General features: G+C 42.5%; 1 protein-coding gene, 1 long non-coding RNA gene and 1 other non-coding gene across 3 annotated transcripts; 1 reads left to right on the top strand and 2 right to left on the bottom strand.

The window, feature by feature from the left end:
* Nucleotides 1-6,057: 6,057 nt before the first annotated feature.
* Nucleotides 6,058-7,486, bottom strand: LOC125742684 (uncharacterized). Its single transcript, XR_007398169.1, has 2 exons — nt 7,423-7,486; nt 6,058-7,102 (listed from the first exon to the last, which is right to left on the bottom strand). It is a non-coding gene; the product is annotated as an uncharacterized LOC125742684 (long non-coding RNA).
* A 4-nt stretch (nt 7,487-7,490) lies between these two features.
* On the top strand, nt 7,491-9,267 carry LOC125742365 (keratin-associated protein 10-11-like). Its single transcript, XM_049014281.1, has 2 exons — nt 7,491-7,511; nt 7,981-9,267. The coding sequence occupies exons 1-2, from the start codon at nt 7,491-7,493 to the stop codon at nt 9,265-9,267; spliced, it is 1,308 nt and encodes a 435-aa protein (XP_048870238.1).
* A 13,695-nt stretch (nt 9,268-22,962) lies between these two features.
* Nucleotides 22,963-23,034, bottom strand: trnat-cgu (transfer RNA threonine (anticodon CGU)). Its single transcript has one exon. It is a non-coding gene; the product is annotated as a tRNA-Thr (tRNA).
* Nucleotides 23,035-23,046: the final 12 nt, after the last annotated feature.

Below are 23,046 nucleotides of genomic sequence, written 5' to 3'. Positions count from 1 at the left end.
TGACCTATCAGTGTTGGACATTTCAGGTCCAGAAACTACAAATCCAAACCAAGATTTTGTTTCGGCCAACCAGGTGAGTCCTGTGTGACTGTGACTCCTTATGCTAATCTGGTTGGTAGAAACAAAATCCTGGCCAGGATTTGTAGTTTCTGGACCTGAAATACACAACAGTGTGACCTGCACAAGATGGCTGCCCATACCAACTGATGTTGAGAGTTGAAGACCTATTTTGGCTTTCTCTGAAGCTAAACCTGTCCAGATGTATGAAAAAAAAACATAAAAGAAATGCTAGTTCATCGTGGTAATATCAAGGACAAACTATCCTGTTAAGTTTCCACTAGCCTGAGAGCTTTGACTTGCCACCATTGTTCCTTGTTGTTAATGTTCTTTCATGTTTGCCATTTGCTGCACATTAGACTTTTCCAACTGAGACGTCAAATCATTTTGCAGTTTCTGGGACCTGAAGTTCAGGCTTTGACTCTTTGGTTTCATTGGAACTTTGCTATTGGCCTCATGCTGCTTTGAGAACCTGCTCATCGAAGTGCAGACTGTCAGACTTATTTTATATCTCTGACCTTCGCCTTAATGATTCTCCTGTGAAGCTGTTCTTATGATTGTGATTTGGCCACATCAGAGTTTCAGTCCTTTTTAATGCATCGATTCCCTTATTTTGTCCATCCGTCGTGTATAAATGCTAAGTAAGCACACAACCTGCGACAAAGTCGCAAATGAAACAGCGAAAGGGTTTAACTAATTACTGCTTTTTCTGGGTGCAGTGTGTGCTGTGATAATTAGATTTGGTGCTGCTGATTCTTTAAAAACAGGTAAATAAAATGAAGGCATTACACCAGTATTTTTATTCCAGCCTCTGATAAAAGTAGATAGCGTCTCCTAGAGCAAACCGTGCTTCCCCCTGCTGAGTGATTCCAGCTTCTCGTGGGGAAATCCGAGGTCCTCCCAGATGAGGTGTAATATCCCTCCGAAATGCCTCTCTCAGTTTCCGCTTAGCAGGACGTGCTGAGAATCCAGTAGCAGATCCACCTCAGCTGGCTCTTCCCAATACGCAGAAAAACTGTCCTGCGCTGAAAAATACATGGAGATACAGTAAGCCCAGGTTCCTACTGCAGAAAACTCCATCCATCTTCTAACAGCTTATCAAATACAGAGGCGTGGGAGGAGTTCTGGATCCTGTCCCAGGCAGCATAAGGTACAAGGCAGGGGAACACCCGGATGGGATTCCAGTCCAAAGCAGAGATCGAACATGCACACACCCGCCCACAATCACAGACCACAGACAGTGCAGAGACATTCATTCTTAATCCGCTATTGTAGCACATATTGTGTTGTATAAACACGAGACATTCATCAGTTCATATAGTTCAGGCGAGACTTGACTTGAAAATGTTAAACTGTGCCTTGATGATGCTGATAAATGTGGGATGTTCTATAGGAAACTTCCAGAATGCTCTGGTAAACTTAGAGCTGAAAACTGCAGTTATACTGAGTGTCCAGCAGACAGTGTCAGACACACATTTTAAACGAGCCTTCTTATGAAGTTTTCTCACTTCTCGAAGGAGGACAAAATCGTAAAGTTTCGGCAAATTTATATCTCATCCCGTGTTTTGGATCTCTGCTGCAGTTGTTGGTATTATTCTTTTATGTGACACAGAGCAAAGCTCGTCCTGTTCAGTGCACTGTCCTATCTCGCCTATCGCACCCACTCTTTCACATTCTTGCCTATGCTGTGTGGTACCTCTGGTCAAATACAAGGACCAGAATCGGAGCTGACAGGAACATCTCTGCTATTCTACTGAAATAATTAAAATAAAGGATCTTTACTCTTTTTTAGTGTTTACTGGTCTAATAACCCATCTTATGGACTATTTATAATTGTTCTTGTTCTGTTCCATTTATAAATGACTCCACAGTGATACTGAAAGGTATAGATCCCCTGTTCCTAAATATACAGATAAGATATTGTTGTTTTTTTTATTTTATTAATACATAGTCTCCCATCATCCACATCCTCATCTACATGTAAACAATTGGATCTTCATTGTGAATCGCACACAGTGGTTGACTTTTTCGTTCCTTCAGAGGGACACTTCTCCCTGAGCAGAAGATAGATGCTCCACACACAGTTTGGCCTAGATTAGCTTAGACTTTGCGTCAGAGTGCACAGCGAGGTATGCGGCTTGCGTCTGGCTCCTTTACATGGCTGGTCATGTGAAACACCTCGCAGACTGTGGCAGGCCCGGCGAATTGGCCTGAATTGGGTTTCAGGCTGAGTAAGAAGGCTGGCCAATGGCAGAAGCTGAGGGGCGGGACTTGGATCTGGGGCATGCTCCAGAAACACATGCTCGATTGTGTCCAGAGATGGCTGTGTAATGGACGAGTTATGAGAGTCATATGCTCTGGGTGTCACAAGCCTGGACTCTTTTTAGCTCCCATTTTCATGTTTACTTGTTTACTTCCTTTGAGTTGTTGCCCCTTAAAGCTAAACACAGACGACAAGCAATTTTTCATCTACCCTGATGATCAATCCATAGTTAAACCCATGTGTGGACCTTTATAAGTATTATTATAACCTTATATAATAATACTTATATTATTATAAGTATTATTATATAAGTTTTTTTTATAATAATAATAATAATCATTTTTTGTGTTATTCTGTGTTGGATAATGGTTATGGAAAATGGATGGATGGATGGATAATTTTCTTCCAGATCTCTCTTTGGATCAATATGATAATGATTGGAATTTTTATATCATGTCACTCTTACAGTGTCACCACCAGATTTTTCGGTGGCTCACAAACTTACCGCATAAAGCAAATGCTTCACTTGGCAGCCAGCTATTCCCTAAGGTCAAAAGTATAATATGTAACAGGATCATTTTCACTTCATTTCAATGAACATGAAGCTTAGACTAAGGTTTGTAAGAGAACTTCTACGTGTCTCAGTTGTGCGTCAAAGTGGAGCTGGACTTAGTGTGACTAGTCACAGGGTTACTCTTATGGTAAAGCTGTAAGCAAAGTAAAATACATCAGCGCCTAAAACCAAAGAATGAGCAAAAATAAATAACAGAAATGCAGGTTTAGAGGTCCGAGGAACATGCCCTGTACTGTGAAAGCACTTAACGCTCAGCTGGCTAGGATGCTGGGCTAGTGATTGGAAGGTTGTTGGTTCAAATCCCTCGACTGGTGGAGTGATTTTGCATTTGGGCCCTTGAGCAGGACCCTTAACCCCACTAGCTCCAGGGACTGGCCTACCCTGCTTACTCAGCTGTACATCAAACGCATCTTCTATATAAATAAATGCAAAGAGCCTACAGACTTTTACAGTCCTCCTCTTTGAAAGAATGTCATGTAACCAGACTGTTAACCTATCATTATACTCAGTATGGTTATTTGGTCATACACAGCAAACTCTCGTAAGAAATGCCACAGGATGTACTCCTGACTGCTGTAGAATTGTGTGGCGGTGAAATGTTCAATAATGTTTGTTTGCAAAGAATAAACCGTGAAATATTATTGTGGATTAACTAGAACACAGAAATAGGGCAGGTCCGAGTCGGCTGCCTTTAGCAGGGAAGCTCACTAGCACTTTACAGGAAGAGTGCAGCTAAATAGCACTGGATTCCTACCAGAAAGCAGTACAAAGTGTCCATAACACACTGATTCAGTCATTAAGGTCTAAAGTGGGGCGGAATGCAAAACATCGCGTCCCGTGATTTAGCTGGACGCTGAACAAAAATGGGAACCACATAGTCGCTGTAACTGAAAAAAGCTGTATGCTGGTTCTTTAAAAAAATATATTAAGAAATATGTATATAAAGGATAAAGTTAGGAAAGATTAATCTATAAGGAGCCAGTGATATCTGAATGTTTTTGTAGTAAAAAGTGTAATCAGCACTGGGGCAAAACTCCAGATCCAGATTTACAAGATTGTTGGTAAAATGATTATAAATCAATATTTCAATCATTGAAATCCACCTCTTTCAGTCTGTCTGTCATCTGCATGTATATCCACTTCACCCTGTCATTGATTTTAATAACTCAGCTGTAGCAGTGGCTGTGCACAGAGTGAAAGACACATAGTCTCATATTTCATCCATTAAGCTGGATAATATTCTGAAGTAATGAATGTTAAGAACACTGCTTGGGGCCTTTCTTGGGACATGAATCTGCACGAGTTGAGCTCAGCATCCCCCCTCCGTTAGCTCCAGGGATATTAAGCAGCCTTACCTATAATAACTTCCCATGCAACTTGACTGTGCATTTTGTTTGAACATGGGCCGTCGTGTTCCTGGGCATGAAGCAGAGTTTTGCTTTGCGTTTGAAAACAAGATAAGATAAAATTAGATAACACCTGTGGGGAAATTTTTTTAGTCCAACAGTAAGGATGGAAGATAATAGAAGTAAAACAATAATCTATGGGTCAGCATTCTTCTCATCTCTGACAGCTCTCCACCAGGATTCCTCACCAGGTCAAAGGAATGGTTGCCTCTTGCTCTGGCTGAAACCCCGTGAAATGAACCAGACACTGCAAGGGTGGCAGTTATCTGGCAACTCCAGTTGGCATAGGCCCCTCTCCCCTGCCGTCCCTAACCACACAGCCTGTGAGGAGAAACCAGGCTCCTTCCTGCCAAAGCCTGCTTTCGATGCCATTCGCTTGCATCACCGTGCCGACAGTCTCGTGACCTGATTGGACATCAGCCGCACTGGTAATCTTTGAGAAATGATTCATGTCCATTTCCTTTGGACACAAGGCCTCATGACTGTCATTCTCTTATACCATTTTTCTTCATATCTGAACACAGTTTATAATGATTATATATCTCAGAGCCTAATGTGGGGAACAGATAACTGTGTCTTGCAGTAGATAGATTATTTTCTCTGACTTATTGTTTTTCTGTGGATACGCTGAGCATAAATGTGATTCACTCAAAATCAGCTTCTGGTCTATCCATTTTAAACACTTTTCTAGCAGCTGTCCAGGTTCATATTGTTTTAAACCCTTCACGCTTTGCCCTGCATAGCACAAGAATGTAAAACTGCTCGCAACCTAACTTCCTCTGTTTTATTAAAAAATCCATTTTCAATACCAAGTACTGTAGAACATGCTACATAGGACAACATCAAAGCTACAGAGGGAGGAATTTACATGGTGGGGAAAATGAGGCGTAGGCTGAAGCATGATTCATATCATTAAGTTCTGGTTCTGTTACTCTCGTACATTTTCATAAGATAAACCAGTGGGAGACACTGTATGGGAACCACATCACTGTAATGTGCATGATTGTCTTGGAACGGAAACCCTACATTCTAACTCCTGACTCAGTATTTAGGAAGCACAGATAGTATTTTTAGCAGTGGCGCGTTCCTCTATCAGACTCCCGTGAAGCGCGCTGGGTATCTGTCTGTCACTGCACATGTTCCTGTGTCTCGGTCACTGGATCCTGAGCTGCCATATATCTTGCTGGGTATCCGTCCATCACTGCACATGTTCCTGCGTCTCGGTCACTGGATCCTGAGCTGCCGTATATCTTGCTGGGTATCCGTCCATCACTGCACATGTTCCTGCGTCTCGGTCACTGGATCCTGAGCTGCCGTATATCTTGCTGGGTATCCGTCCATCACTGCACATGTTCCTGCGTCTCGGTCACTGGATCCTGAGCTGCCGTATATCTTGCAGTCAACTCTGATGCCAGTTCTCTGTTTTCGCAGTTGCTTCGTTTGGAAAGACGCCTGATCCAGGCAGCACCAGGGTGGTGCGTATGATCAAATGTATTGGTGAAACAGCCAGAGTGAAGAGGATGAGTATGAAGGTTTTCCACAATTGATCAAGAATGAGGAAGGAGAATATTAGTGATTGTTATTAGCGTCAAAGTCCTTACACAAATCCTACTGGGAATCTGAAGGTGGTGGGTGGTAATTTTCTTATCCTGTAATAGTCAAACATCAGAAGAATGATATTCAGGGTTAGTAGACTTGGAAATAATGTGAATGCAGTTGGGTGTGAGGACACACTCTGGCCTCTAGGGGTCTGACAATTTATGCACATGATTAATTTTTATTTTATTTTATTACAGTCACAAATACCTGAAAAAGAATCCTTTGGTATGAGTCTTATTATCACTACAATTTTATTTTGTATCATAGTAAGTTAATTTATTATGCCGCAATAATAATTAAAAGTAACTAATAATTCAAAATTATTATTTAAAGAGGCAACCATGAATGTCACTGCATTAAGTTTCTCATATTGTTTATGTGTCGGTGTGTCGCAAAACAAAAGAGGGACTTTTTTGTACAAACCACGTTCTAGTGTTTATAACAATAACCGAGGGCTAAGGACGCAGATTAATTCCTTCAAATAGGCCAGGTATTCATACAGCATTAAATCAACATTAGCTACTATATGCTCTTAGGAGTGAATCGGTACTTTTATTGGACACTCCAATTATTGATGAAGTATATTTAAAGAGATTATGATCACAAAGTATAATTATCAGACGGTTTCCTGAAATTTAGTTTCCAAATATGAATTGGATATTGCAGAAGTAAGGAGAATTCATATAGGTTGCAAATTCAGAGTGGAATTCCCCTTGGTCATTTTCTCAATATGGTATTGACTCATTTTCCATTTGCAAAACTTCAGTTAGAGAGGCATTACTGCATCTTCAAAACAAGAGCTCACATGATCTTGGCACAGTCAAAAGAGCAATTTGAAACAGTATTCGGGTTACATGCTGAATTTAGTAAACAGTCATCGTCAAGGCTGGACTGTTCTTAGTAGTGACTGACTCCTCGTGCTGATGTTCAACGTGTCAATATGGCGCTTTTTCAAAACTAGCAGAAAATGAAATATAAGATCTTCTGTTCTTGCCAATCCCTGTAGAAGCTCACAGGGAGCAAGTCCATCCTAGATGTAATGTGACTGGTTCATTTGGATCCGACAAACTGATATTCCCCTAGAAAGGTCGGTATATCTCTACGATGGATGGGCTTCTCACTGCGTGCCAAGTACGGTTAGACTTCTTCGCCTTCCCTGAGCTTGGAAGCCACTTCTTCCTGCTTAGTTTTAATCTTAAGGAGCTGAAAAGGGAAGAAATTCTCATATTTACTCTTTAGTTCAAATAAATGTGGACTCGGTGACCCCATGCAGGATGAGTGTTTGGGAGATGGAGAGTTAGATGAATACAGATGTAATGATGTATACGTTGGCCTGCATCTGCACTGTAATAGAATTTTTGTCCGTTAAGAGGATATAAATCCCGTTCGCTTCTGCTCTCTGAGCATCTGCATCCAATAAGGTTTTTGAGGCGGAGCGTTTCAGGCTACTACAGCTGCAGGTCTGCAGGTCTATGTGGCCAAACGTAGCCTGGCTCCATTTCTCCCCCCGGCGGCATTCTCACCTTCTGCGGCGACGGTCAGCGAGCGGAATCCCCAGCTGTCCCACTGGCATGCGGCCTCCCGAATTTTAATGAGCCCCGCAGGCCCTGGCGTGAGTGTGCCACGCCCACTGAGAGGTCGACTGAGTCATCAGAACGTGGACAGCTGGCTGGACAGGTGCGATAAGGCTGTTATCTGTGCCGTGGCGAGCCCACTCTCCTGGCCCACTTGGGAGCTGAGTCATCACCGGATCTATCTGCCCCAGGCGTTGCCCTTGGCCCACAGAGCCAAGAGCTCGGGTCCTGGTTTGATGAAGCGTATCTAGTCTGCTCCTTAGTCTCATTCAACATCCCGCACCCCCAAAACCATTCCCCCAAAATACCCCGAATATCTGTCTTAGCAATGCAAATTCAATCAGTTTAGTGGAACTTAAACACACATTTTAATATCAATTATTAGCCTGTATTTTATCCATATTTCCACTATTTTGTAGTGTCTTTATTTAAGACCCTTTAACTGGGCCTTGGGTAAATTGAAGGAGTGTCAGGAATAGGGTTTCAATCCGAATGTGGACCTGACAGAGGGATAGAGCACAATGGCAGTCACAGAAGAGACGGGTCAGCTGTAACCCAGCACAGGAAAGACGGGTCAGCTGTAACCCAGCACAGGACAGACGGGTCAGCTGTAACCCAGCACAGGACAGACGGGTCAGCTGTAACCCAGCACAGGAGAGACAGGTCAGCTGTAACTCAGCACAGGACAGATGGGTCAGCTGTAACCCAGCACAGGACAGGCTGGTCAGCTGTAACCCAGCACAGGAGAGACGGGTCAGCTGTAACCCAGCACAGGACAGACGGGTCAGCTGTAACCCAGCACAGGACAGACGGGTCAGCTGTAACCCAGCACAGGAGAGACAGGTCAGCTGTAACTCAGCACAGGACAGACGGGTCAGTTGTAACCCAGCACAGGACAGGCTGGTCAGCTGTAACCCAGCACAGGAGAGACGGGTCAGCTGTAACCCAGCACAGGACAGACGGGTCAGCTGTAACCCAGCACAGGACAGACGGGTCAGCTGTAACCCAGCACAGGACAGACGGGTCAGCTGTAACCCAGCACAGGAGAGACAGGTCAGCTGTAACCCAGCACAGGACAGGCTGGTCAGCTGTAACCCAGCACAGGACAGACGGGTCAGCTGTAACCCAGCACAGGAGAGACAGGTCAGTTGTAACCCAGCACAGGACAGGCTGGTCAGCTGTAACCCAGCACAGGAGAGACAGGTCAGCTGTAACCCAGCACAGGACAGACGGGTCAGCTGTAACCCAGCACAGGACAGACGGGTCAGCTGTAACCCAGCACAGGAGAGACAGGTCAGTTGTAACCCAGCACAGGACAGGCTGGTCAGCTGTAACCCAGCACAGGAGAGACAGGTCAGCTGTAACCCAGCACAGGACAGGCTGGTCAGCTGTAACCCAGCACAGGACAGACGGGTCAGCTGTAACCCAGCACAGGAGAGACAGGTCAGCTGTAACCCAGCACAGGAGAGACAGGTCAGCTGTAACCCAGCACAGGACAGACAGGTCAGCTGTAACCCAGCACAGGACAGACGGGTCAGCTGTAACCCAGCACAGGACAGGCTGGTCAGCTGTAACCCAACACAGGACAGGCTGGTCAGCTGTAACCCAGCACAGGAGAGACAGGTCAGCTGTAACCCAGCACAGGAGAGACGGGTCAGCTGTAACCCAGCACAGGACAGACGGGTCAGCTGTAACCCAGCACAGGACAGACAGGTCAGCTGTAACCCAGCACAGGACAGGCTGTTCAGCTGTAACCCAGCACAGGACATGTACAAACATGATCTACCGCTATGAGGGTAGAAGCTGGTGGCCATCAGTTTAGGGAGTAACCCTTCTCTGAAGAACAAACATCGATTATTTTGACAAATTAAGTCACGAGGCCAGAAAGCTATTTTACTCCGGCACAATAACTTGCAAGGGTTTTTATTTATATTATGATGTTATTGCACATATAGTTCATAACTGCACATATAGTCCTAACTGTCATGCATTTTTGTAGGAATACTTGTAGGAACTTTATCGGTCCTCTATTTCTCTATTTTTAATGCAATATTATTGTAATCCAATATTAATATCCAATGTATTTTAATATTTCACACAGAAATAACATACATTTAGCAAAAGTTACAGTTGAATACTTATTTATACTGAACAGTAAATTACTTTTGACATATTATATATTTGTAAAATTACTACACGATTCACGCCTAGGTGCATTGCTAATCAAACACGTAGGCAAGCTGTGGTACAGTCTGTGCGTGTGTCCAGCCGTGTTTGTGACTCTAACAGCAGCATCAGTCCCTCCGTCCGGCTACTCAAGGCTTACGATGGAAAATAAAACGGCGGGCGATCTGCGCATTGTTGATAACATATGGAGTATCCAGTCGCGCATTACTCCACACTCGTTCTCCAAATGTTGATACGCGCTAATTCCCTTTGGCTGACGGGACTTTACATGTGGTTCTGATCAGCAGCTCCTCCAGAGCGATCGGCATCGTGAGCCGGGCTTCATTCCTCAAAACGACCGTTTTCCTGACCCGACCCGGGAAACCCCCGTGTTTCACAGACACTGTCTTGAACGGCACCGCGAAGCCTTTGAAGGGAGCTTAAGTGATTAGCCGGAGGACTTACTGCCAGAGTCAGACTTTGGGGTTTCACTTAATAAGTTCATTTCCATAGCAACTCCTAATAGTTTCCCAAATTCACCGTTATTTCATACAGACTTTCACCAAGTTTCCAGTGCTGATTTATACGTCCGTGAAAAAGAATGTTATTCATTGTGATTTTATTGCCCCTTTTGCCAATACAAACAAATGACTGAAATTCCCCAAGAATCTGAACATCATAGATATTTTTATACACAGTTCTTTATAGACACAACTGTCTGTGTGTGTGTGTATATATATATATATATATATATATATATATATATATATATTATTACAGCGGCATCTACAATAACATAAAATATAATAGCAATGAATTATGGTTATATTTGATATTAAACTCTTAAATGTAATCTATATTAATCCGCCTATACAAATGATGTCAATGATGTTTCATCCAGTGTGAGGATTCTGGTGACCTTGCTCAGCATTAGTGGTGAGAAGCCCTGCCAGACCGTTGCAGGGCATATTCCGTAATGCTCCTGTTTCTGGTTCACTGTCAGTCAGCTGTGGTATGTAAATGACAGCTGAGCTCATCTGTATGCGCATCTGATGCACGCTTAAATCTGCCGTAAATCACCGGGGGATTCGGCTAATTGAGAGCGATCCAGCCTCCATCCACCGAAGGGGCCGTTCACATGCGCTCGTAGAGCTATTTAAAAGTCTTTGTTTTAAATTCTTTGTTTCAAAGAATCTTTGAACGCGTGCCTGCACTTTAATATAACAGTACCGCCGAGGTCATGGCTGCTATACAGAGCCGGTCCAGGCCGAGTCGTTGCCGACGCCTGGCTGCAGGCCTCATGTGTGCTACGGAGCCATGGGGGCCACAGCAAGTGGGGACCATGTCCACGGGCTTTCCTCAAAAACAGCTGAGTCACACAAGAGGCTGCCTGCTCTCCCTGAAACCTCAGCTGGTTTTCTGGCTTCAATTACATGATTCATGTTGATGTGGAAACCGTTACAAACGGAGAGCGTATAGCTAAGCCCCCATTTCATAGAAGGAGCTCTCCTGTTTCAGAGTTGCTGCTTTTTGGCCACTACAGCTTCCTGTATTTCCCCAGCCGTTTTCCGTTTCATCTGGTCGTCGTTTTTTTTTTATGAATATGCACAAAAATGATCGATATGCCGAATCTGCTAAACCACCATCTTCATTATTCTTCTTATTCTTATTTTGAGGCGACGTGTGGTTGGAATTTGTGATCAGAAATTCACTGGATCAAGTAACATCACTGACAGAATGATTTTACTGTTGGGACCTTCGAGCAAGGCCCTTAACCCCTCCCTTATAGGTTGTTGTGGACTGGTAAACAAATTATGTGAAATTATTATTATTATGTTTATTATTACTACTACCTCTAAATCATAACAATACATTTTTTGCCTCAGTTTTACGTACAACCCAACATGGATTTGCTGGCTTTGACCTGCATATTGTTTGCATATTCTATATGACATTTGTGTATGATGCGTGTGTAGGTCCATTAGCAGAGTGTGCTGAAAGGGCTCGTGGGACACGTGCAGCCTCACGAGCAAGGGCTGGCCTCCAGGGTGCGGCTCTCACATGTATGGAGATCGCTGCCAAACGGAGGTAGCTTGGGAACCTGCTTCTAAGCAGCTGCATGGTGAACATGGCTGCAACTTGCCTGCCCTGAGGTCCTCTCTCTAAATCAATGTATTGACTTTAAATTATGTGGTTTTTGCGCGGGAGGGGGTGTGGGTATCCATTGCCACTACATTGCACATCTTGTGTTAAAAATCCTAAAACTACTGAAGCACACGCTGTACTGTTTTGTCAGATTTAGTCAGTTTTCATTACATAACAACAGCGATCTTAATTTTTTGCACTGGGAGAAAGTTTCAGCCCCCAAAACCTGGATGTCCTACTAATCTCTGAGGTCTTTTTCAAAGGGGGGGGGGGGGATCAGAGAGGTCCAGTATCTGGGGTCAGTTCTTGATGGTGGTGTTGCAGCTCTGAGGTAGATCACCTCACCCATACCTTCAGCAACAGGGTAACCCAGTCAGGCCAATGGAAGAGTGTGTGGGACTGAACTGAACTCAAAGTCAGTCTCTTGTTTCAGAAAGGAATAGATACAGTGTTCATCTGATAGACTTTGGCAAGAGATCATATCTTTACTTTATTGGTTTTCAGTCACCCATAATAAAAATGAACACACCTTTTATTTTTTTAACAATTTAACAACAAGCATGTATTTATTGCTTTGAGGAAAACTTTATTGTTACAAAGTTATCCTTAAAAAATTTGTCCATAAAAACTCAACTTGGCACATTATTAAAATAATAATCACAAAACATAAATTTCCCTAGGAAATAGATTCCCAACACGTTTAAATTTATTAGTTTGGTGCTTACTTCAAAAATGGCAGACAAACGCAATAATTTATGTGTGTGAGAAAGTGACTTTAGTGGCATAATTACATTAAATATTTTATTAATCCAATTTGTAGTTTTTTGAAATGGTACATTTCGAAATTTCAATTATGACATTTTAATTATAATATTTTAGGAAAAAAAGATTAGGAAGAATTTTTAACATATTGAAGAGAAACAAATTCTCATTTGGAAAAAACGCCCATTACCGACGTTAAGTCGAGTGTCATCATTAAAATGCAGGCAGGTGGGTTTGTGTATTCTCACACTGTCACGGGTGCCGTAGGCGGGAAAGCAGGCACTCTCCGTGAAAAGCCTTTTCCCTGCTTATATCTTTTCCAGGGTGGTTGTAAGTCCGAAAGTGTAGTGAATATTTTATACTGGGTACAAAGCCACACAGCCTGCAATAAGCATCCATTCATCTTGTCCCGGACGGGGTCACTGTTAGCCTGGGGCCCATCCCAGGAAACAGGGGCTACAAGACAGGGGACAGCCAGGATGGGATGGCACTACCTGTTATATTAAGTAGCTAAAAGTGGCTTTTATATTACATGGGACATTGCTAGGAAAAACAAAAGTAGAAATAAAATGCTTTGCTGTTAGTCAGCTCTTCTTAAGTGCGTGTGAGACATCTGACACTAGGTCGCAAATTTTTGCTATGTGCTTAAAAAATACCCAGTAACATACACTCTGCACCAGTAGTTATATCGCATAACCCAACAGTACAATTAAACGGTCATGGAAGTCATTTTTCTGGGCTCCCCTTCTTGATTTAGGTGTCTACATCACATTTTAATAAAGGGTGAGATCACTGGGGTAACAGAGATTCCATTCCGACAGACTTTCATTATCCCAGAACGTACCGGAATTCCCAGCAAACGATATGACGTTTCTGCGACTGCGCAGAGTTGCGAAATTCGGGACCACAACTTCACTATTTCATCACGTCATATGACCCTTTCACTGACCGGATAACCTCGTAAACTGTGTTAGTTCAAATTAACTTTAATGAAGGGTTTCTAATTGTTTTTCGGTTGATTTCCGTGTTTTAAAGCATCTCTCCCTGCCAATCTTTCAATGACGTCCTGCTTAGGCTTGCACAATAATACTTGTTTTTTTTTATTACAATAAAACCCAGCTCTGGTGTGGGCCTTGGCTGAGGAGCTGACGACTACATGGCTACGGGGGACTCAGCATCTCAGCAGTGGGCAGGTGCCAGGCGTGCCCATCACTGCTGTTCATGTAGCAGTTAGCTTTACCACACGCATGGGAAGAAGACCCCCGTCCAAGGGCACGAGGCTTTATATTCACATTCATTCTCCCACCACGACCCAGAACGGGTCTGTCTTCCAGACAGATAAAACTGATAAACCAGATATGACGAATGTGACCAGGGGCGCCGTAAAGGGAGGGGGTGGGAATTAGGATGATTCCAAAGGCCTCTAAGTGACAGGGGCCTTAAAAAATGCTCTGAGTTGGGGGCCCAAAATCTCTAGCCCCCCCAGATGAAACCATCCAAAAGCCCGATCCAACTCATTCAAAACTGGGAAAAGTCCAGTTATACCGGACATAATAATGTTTCGTTCAATGATGGATCACATATAGGACGGTGGTCCAATAGGATTATGCAGTAATGGACCTGACAAGTGCTTATCGCCTAGTAACGCTGTAGCCGTCATAACAACACAGCACAGCGCATCACTTGTGTGTTTGTGGTGATGCTGGTGTAAGCAAACCTACTGCACTGCCAGTTGTATAAAAGCATAGCACATACAATTATGTACATGTTTGATAATGATAAACAACTACATTACTGGTTTATGTATTTACTATTCTGTACTTTTTGTATTCTGTACTGTATTAGGCTGTACCATCCAGGTTTGTGTTAGTACACTCTATGACAGTGCATTTCTCATAACGTATTCCCATTGTTAAGCAATGCACGTCTGTACCCTACTGAATGCTACCAGGCTAACATTAACACTGAATGCATAATTGCTGGTACTGTGGACATTTACCTTCAATAGGATCACTCCTTTCCAGAAATAGATTGCATGCATTTGAAACATTCATCTGGCTCTCCAGTCATTCAGGTCCCCATCCCATCTCTTACTGGGTTTATCTTACATTCATTATCTGCCAGGTTCTGTATGAGCTCTACGTGTTTAATAACAAATAAGGCAGAGGAAACCGAGCCTGAAAGTCGTCTGTAATTAAAATCTGTAATTAAATCATCAGTGATCTCGTAAACTTGCCCCCCCCCCCACTTTAAGAATTTCAGCGGCCGGATGTGGGTCACCCAGTTCTTTACACTGCTACGCCATCAAATATTTAAATGTCTGCGGAGGAAACATGGCGTTTTGGGCGACAATAAACGTCTGCTACTATTTTAGACAATACGTCTAGAACCGAAGACACAGCTGACATTTAGTCAGCTTGCAAGCCAGCCCCGGGGCGATTGGCCATTGCACATGTGCTTATATTCCTCCTTTGGTTACTGGTGACGCCTCACCACACAGGAAGCAGCCTTCGGTGCGAGACTGGGTCCCCTGCATGACTCACTAACTCTGCATCCCAGTCGGGCCCAGCTGGGGAGGGGGGGTATGATGCTGGAGGTAACAGTGGGGGTTGATTATGAAGAAATCGCAGAAGTTGATGAAAATCTATCACACACCACGGCCGTGCTGTTGGGCCATTTTGTGCTGTATAAAGTATCTGGCGGTTTGCCAAAGAGATTCCCGTTTGTGTCCCCCCCCGAGGAGCAGGAACACATCAGGGGCAGCAGAACGTGTATTCGTCAGACAGGGTGGTTTTTATTGTCATGAGGAGGAAAGACAGAGTTATCCTCTCAGCACGTCCCCGTTCCAACCATTACAGCTCACATGACCTCCTGTGCTGAGATGTTACGTAAAGGGTAAGGCAGCCATGTGCATCAGGGAAGTTGATGGTAAACACATACAAGTCCCCGGGTGAAGAACGTCCGACTTACAGACGGACTGCCACAATGCCTATTATATTTGATCCTTGTTCTTTGTTTTCTATCTAAACTGTTTTAGGATCTGTTTCGTTAATGGCTTTTACAGTACAATATACACCAATTCTCTCCTAATCAATATAGTACTGTATGTAATTCTTTCTATTATTACTATTATAATTCATTAAATTTATTATTGTTATTACTGAATTACTATGTTTAAGATGTTTTGTGTGTATGGAAGTGTTTATTAAGTGTTTTATATGCATAGAAAGGTCAAATATATGCTATATACCAAGACAAACCTTTGATTAATTGACGCTATTCCATCTCGCTTACAAATTTGACTTAAAGACAGATTTAGAAACAGATCTCATTTGTAACCCAGGGACTGCCCTCTCAGATGTGCACATTAAAAACATCCAACCTGTAATCAGTGTTTGGCTTCAAATGAGCAATAGCCCTGCATTTGAAGACAAAGGGGAGGAAGATGTGTAGGTAGAGCACAGGGGAGATGTGTAGGTAGAGCACAGGGGAGAAGATGTGCAGGGAAGACTCAAGGCAGACCTGTATCAAGGGCAGAAGGAAGATGTGTAAGGAGGGCAATATAAATATAAGATTAAACGCAGAAATGACCCCCCAGCTCCGCTTCAAATCATCTCGTCAAGTGAGATCATCCATTGCGCTCCTGTGGAATCTTCCAGCCGCATCCGCCGTTATCCACGCAGGAGATTATAATCGTCGTGGTGACCAGAGCCGGAGGTCAGCGACCGGCGTCTCCCCGCCGTTTGCTCAGCGCGCCGGTGAGGGGGCGAAGGCCCTGACGGCTGGGGTGAAGGAAGCGACACAGCAGGAATAACCGGCCCGTTCCGGTGCGATGACTCACACCTTGCTGGCGAGCGCCTCTCTCCCTTTAACTGTATATCCTGGTGGGGGGTGCAGCTAAAAATCTGTAAAACGGATTCTGGGTTTGGGGGTCGGCCTTTGTCTGGCGAGCCTCAAAATGGTATGTCTGGGGACTGGGCTGGCGGGGTTGCAGCGGGCATCTATCAGAGGTACATTGACTTTGGGTCGTTGGCCCGCGGGTCATTCCGCACAGGCCCTGAACCTGCTGCCAACGTATCCAAGAAATTTGTCTGTGCACGTAGCTCATGGGAGCCAGCGAATTTCAACCTGATGCTCCCGCGCTCCCTCCACCTCTGTGAGTGTCTTTCCCCTGTAGGTGATCGCTTACAAATGGTAGCCTTAGCTGCAGTCGTAGCTCGCTAAGTCACACCCTGGAATTGTCGTATCTGGCTACGTGTCAGAACAGAGCTTCAAAGGTGTGAGTCACTGACAGAATCGCTTTATTGAAATGTCAACTATGTAGATGTTCACTTTACTGCAGTGTATAAATAACATCTTCAGCTTCACCATAAAGCTTCTGTCTTGAAATAAACCCCAAACAATTGACTTAGCTTGATTTCTAAGGTGTGCCATCCCATTTAAGCACTAATTTAATTGGCCAACAGCATAACAATACTGGAAAACATCAAAGTTTTGTCATTTTGAAGTGATTTTGTATATTAGTCAACAAAATGTCAATAGCTACCATAATATATCTGGACTGTTTTTCCAACATATTGCACACATCTGGTTAAAAGTAAATTAAAAAAAGACACAGCTCTGTGGAAGCGATTATCTGTTCAGACGTTTACGCCAATACATTTTGCTGACTCAGCGAGTTGGTTATCCAGAAAATTCCAAGTGCTTTACAGATTCATGTTAATCTCAGCCATTTTAATTGCACATGGGATATTGCTCTTAGCGCTGAGCTCGAGTCACCGATGCAGGAATAAATGCTTGTTTTGAAGCTTTAACATTTACATTAGGATGTGATCTTTTTGCCCAAGCATTTTTTTAAATGTTTATTGAATTTACAATAATAGTTAAAATGGGGTAACACTTTACTTAAGGCCATGGTTTCAGCCATTTATAAACACAATTCATAATGGATTATAATGCATTCGTAAAGCATTATATTCATGGCTATAAATATTTATAAAAAGGCATAACATATTATAAATACGTGTATTATGCATTATGACTGCCTTATGAAGCTCTCATCTATAATGCACTATAGATACCTTTATAATGCAGTACGCATCATCCTTAATGCTTATACTGACCATTATAATGCATTATGAAGGTATCTATAGTGCATTCATAATACATAATACACATGGATAAAATGCATCATGCCTTTTGGATAATATTTAACACCATGTTTATAATGCTTCATGAATGCATTATTATTTGTTATGAATGTGTTTATAAATTAGTAAAAACATGGCCTTAAGTGTTATCAAAAATGGCTCACATAGCATGTAAATTTGCAGTACAGTATGCAAATAGACAGAAAAAATATGCACAAATAAAAGTGTCCAAGCATTTTCCCAGGGTGAGAAAACGCCAGAAACAGTTATAAATGGCTATAAATGATAACGGCTAGTGGCAAACTAAAGTGTGATGCCCTGTCAGTCTTGTTGGGGTCCTCACCAGCATTGACGTTCAAACGTTATTGTAAAAGACAAAAAGATTCTATAGTCCAGTAATAAACTTCATTTGTACCAAAGGAGAAAATCGTTTTCAAATGTAAAAGATATGGGGGAAATATCCTGTAAGGAGACCACTGCCGGTGGCTGTCCACCTTTGTTATCACTGTAATCAAGTAATTACCACCCCCCATTTTCAGCTGAAGTAGTACGGCCGGTTAATCCAAACATAGGTCTCTTTCAGACACCATGCCCACGGGAGGGGTGGAGCCTGGCCTCTGACACTCCGATGTGTGGACTCTCAGCTGCTGGCTTCATTTTACCTTACAGCCCCTGGGTTGCATTGAGAGTGGTAGCATAACTGGGAGGCAGCATTCACAGTGACGGGTAGTACATAACTACAGGGTGAGGAGGACGAGGAGGAAGCCAGCATTTGCATCCACCTGCAAACTGTGAGCAAATTAGCATCTGGGATTCCTCACCAAGGAGGATGTATATCTGTTGGATCAAAGTTGGGTTCCCACAAGAAGAAGCGAATGCATTATTACGGCTACAGGGAAGCAGAGCGGCTGGCAACATTATCTTTTACCTCCGGGGTTGGGGGTTCGAATCCAGGCTCCACTTTGTGTGTTTTGAAACATTTGCGGTAGCTAAGTGGTAAGAATTGTGTAATATAATTCAAAATGCACACAAAACAAAAAAAAACTGTAAACATTCTCACACCCAAGCATAGAACCTGTAACGTCTAGCTATACAACCACAGCTACTACCATCCCAGCAAGTTTTTTGTGACTTGCTATGATAAACATACGCCTTGAATGCTGTAGTGAGTAAAACATGGCAGCATACAGTAGGTACAGTGCAAGGTTAGCCAAAATTCATGTGAAAGCGCAGGAGAACTTGTATTGAAAACTGCACTTAACATTTTATGGACATTACTTGAAAAGCAGCTGACCTCCCCTCGGGAAAACAGACATCTTAAAGGAATTTTTGTTGTGACTGAAAAAAGGTTATTTGTGACCGATTACAGTCATGCTTTTTCCCCACAATCTTGTGAGCTTATCCACGTTATTTACAAGAAAAAAAGTTATTCCATTTCGAGAGCTGTGACTGAGAGCTTACAAAGGAATTATTGTAGAGACTGAACTATGTTGGATTTTGTTTATTTCAAGACTGGCAAACACTATAGCAAAACTGGCTGAAACTCCACACAGGGGAGTTTAAGGCTATTGAAAAGATCAGGGGTCAAGTCAGTCGCGAGTAGTATTGGACCTAACGACACCCATGGTGCCATGTATATCAATGATATTTCACATGCATAAGAGTGGCTATTAAATCTATCATTTTAAACCACTTTAAGACTTTACTGGCCTTTTCTGTTCCATTTACAAGCAAAATAAATATAAAGTATGGTCACAAGCAAATTTACTCCGTGAATCATATGCTTATGTTTTGTGAAAATTTAAATATTGTCGGATTTTTATATATGGCAAGATTACTGACAACTCAGAGATTATCATGAGATTTTGTTTGTTTATTTATTACTACATATTTATCATTTACACCCAAGATTGCTGCCAAAAAATAAACTGCAAATAGCATCAGTCACGATATGGACCAATGCTAGCTGCCGTTTCTTGCATGCGAATAATAATGAATAATGGCTTTACTTCTGTATGTTTAAGTACACTGACAGAGCTGTTAGCTCCTGCATAAGAGTAAATTTATATATGAGCATGTGACCATGTACAGTGATGACTTTTTTTGTTTGTGTCTCTCTTATATACCAGACTAAATTTTACTTTCAAACCATTCATATAATTATTCCACAGTTAAAAGTCAATATTCAGAGACATGCAATCATTTCTTTAGCTTAAACAATAACGTTTTACTTTAAAATAATATATTACAAAAACACAAAATACAATAATTCTATAAATACTACATTTAAGTAATATAGGCCGATAGTACATTTAAAAAAAAAGTTCCACATGCAAATACTAGATTTTATTTTTTGTACAAATTTTAAGTAAATATTTTGCGTCTTTTATTGTATTAGGTTTTAAGTACCACAGCAGTCTCTAATACCTATTTTTCAAATATTGGAGAATGGATTCTAACCCACATACTTAATGCATACACTATCATTTATGTAATTTGTTTTGGTTTTATGTACAGAAATGCATTTAAAACATTTAAGAATAATCAACCAAAATGCCCTGTGTTGTTAAATTAATCCAGCAGCAGAATTTTGCGAGAGTTATGGGTACTTTACAAGCAAAAATGATTCCTAACTGAAGCTAATAATTTAATCTTCAGTTAGTGTATGGGTGATACGTGCAAGAGCAATAAGGATTTTTAGGGGCATTATGATGGCAAAACCGAAACACAACTGCCCCCAAAAGCCCCTCATTCTCCCTGCGGAGTTTCGCATGGCACCGGGCACTAACTGTGACACTCTCACAGCGCTACATCCACACATCCATGTCCAAACGAGCTACGGACATCAGATTTGCCTCCATCTTGGGAAATATTCAGCCTTATTGGCTAATAAAGTCAGAATGGGCTTTCAAGGCGAGACAACGAGATCCAGAAGCGGGACTTTGCGGGCCAGTTGGATTGCAGTAAAACTCATCTCGCCCCCAAAATCCCGTATCTGAGGTCACTACTAAGATCAACAGGCGTACTTCAAAACCACACATAGATTAAATATATATTGTGTAACCTACATGTATAATATGCATGTTCTTTAAGTCAATTTCTCCGTATCTTAAATATATACAGAACCATCTATAATACATATACGGGGGGTGGGTGGGGGGTGGAAAGCAGCCATACCAACCTACATGCACCAGATAACCTACTTTCATCTAAATATTAATGTCATAACTGGCAAGGCGTGAACATATATAAAAAAGAAGTAATCGAATTGTGCAATTGATGGTTTCAGGTCGCGACAAATACAAATAACTTCTGCAGCTGAGCCCCTTGCCTCGCTTTGTCTTTGCGAAAATCAATATATCAGGGATCAGCTACCGCAAAACAAACAACCCAAAACACTTTCAATGATTTTTCCAAACGTCAGCTGTAAACCTACCCATGCACACTCAGAAACTATTCAGTCACAATACATGTATAACACAACCATGCAGGACGTTTGCCGACGCTCGAAATTCTTAACTTTGAAGCGCTGATTAACAAACATTATTGAGTGTTTTAATATGTCATGCGTCGGCCTTATACAAATGTTAACTCAGCTGTAGCATCCATCTACTCGCTTTTTTATATTTGGACGATAACTTGTAAAAGCACGCAATGCCTGTCATTTCTTATGAGGTCACTGGTGAGTATTTAACCTGGTTGAGTCGCAGACACAGACGGTGTCCTTGGTCGCTGCTATGAGGCTTCAGGTACCATCCCACAGACACAATCTGTCTGCATTCATTCACGATAAGGAAAGAAAGATTAAAAGCGATTTCTTTACACTAGCTTAGGTACGCCATTCCCTTATCACAAAAATAATTAAATAAGGTATATTCTTCAATTCCCGATGTTGCTGTTCTACGTGACTCAATCGCATCACAGTTGTATATGCAATGTAAATTTTTGTCACACCTGCTAGCCTTTCGCACTGGAGTAAGAGGAGCAAGACACATGCTTTAAAAATACCTCCCTAACACACAAAAAAAATCAACAAGAAAAGGAAAAGAAATTAAAAAACGCCTTGGATAAATTTAAACTTACCCTAATTAGTCCACGGTATTCAATTAGCTACGAACACACGAGGCTATGTATCATTTGCCGTCGTTGTTCCTTTAAGAATATATTTATATATGCTGGCGAGTGCGGCCCGTGTCTGGCGGTCCAGTCTCATGGCATTTTGAGATCACACTCCAAGCTCCCCAAACATTTCTTCCTGGTCACGCCACTATGCAAGTAGAGGCCAAAAGAAGGGGAGGTGCAAGAAAAGACAAAGATTTTTTTTCTTTTTTAAAGATCGCAATCTATAGCCAGATCGATCCGAAGCCAGCGAGCGATACGGAGCAGGATGAGTCTTTTCCCAGTGTTTGCAGTGAGGGATCCACACCCGACTCGCCGGCGGACAGCCGCCTTAACGTCCCTTAAGAAACAGCATCGGCTGCATCGACTACTATAGCCTTACCTCGTATTAAATGCAGAAAGTTTGGTGCATGTCTTCCCGTGGCACGTCTTATATTTTCTGATTTTTCAAATTTCCTAGAAGGGACCTCCTAATATAGAAGCGGGGCAGAGACATTCCTAGAAATCCAGCGGACGTCATGACCGTTTAAAACAACCTGTGTCTTGTTCATACAACAGCCGGCTGCGGCTGGTAGTTACGGGCACACAGGAAAACAAGCAAAAGTATGAAACGTTTCCTAAACACAACCGCTTCTTGAACTGAAACGAGAGCAAGGAAACAAAATTTCCATTGTTGCTTTAAGAATGCCAGTGACTAAGTCGTGTACTGTGTATACTTGCTCACCCACTGCCTACCATTCACAAACTGGGTACCACCTAGTAATGAATCATCTCTACCTACATTGATGGGACGTAGCTTTCCCGCACCATCCTGCCATCATCTTAACACGGCTTTGTTATTTTACCTGAGTGCGTTGAAGTGCATGTACCTGTCTCGTTGTGGTACAACGCATTGTTACTGTCGTTCACGTTTTACGAGTTACACTTTATCGAAGGAAGTTGTTAAATATTCTTCTGCTGAAACCTTGGAAGGTTTTAAACTGTTTGCTGACCCCTGCTGGATTTGACTATATTGCCAATACAAGATGCTGAATTGGTAACATATATCGTTTATGTAAATTAGTTTCATTACACGAGGAGGAGCTGCCTTTCTTGAATTTTTCCTAAAAATATGTTTGCGATATAAATAAAATCACCGTGAGTATAAAGGCACGGACGGGGTTCGAACCCGCGATCTTCGGTTTACGAGACCGACGCCTTACCACTTGGCCACCGCGCCTGCGCTCATACC

Source organism: Brienomyrus brachyistius, chromosome 5 (genome assembly GCF_023856365.1).
Source record: "Brienomyrus brachyistius isolate T26 chromosome 5, BBRACH_0.4, whole genome shotgun sequence".
Taxonomy (NCBI): Eukaryota; Metazoa; Chordata; class Actinopteri; order Osteoglossiformes; family Mormyridae; genus Brienomyrus; species Brienomyrus brachyistius.
The sequence above is the reverse complement of the archived record's forward strand: the minus strand, read 5'-3'. Positions and strand labels throughout refer to the sequence as shown.

Coding starts and splice junctions, on each gene's coding strand:
- LOC125742365 (XM_049014281.1), top strand. CDS start 7,491: ATGAGCCCCGCAGGCCCTGGC. Junction 7,512..7,980: donor TGAGCCCCGCAGGCCCTGGC/GTGAGTGTGCCA, acceptor TGGACCTGACAG/AGGGATAGAGCACAATGGCA.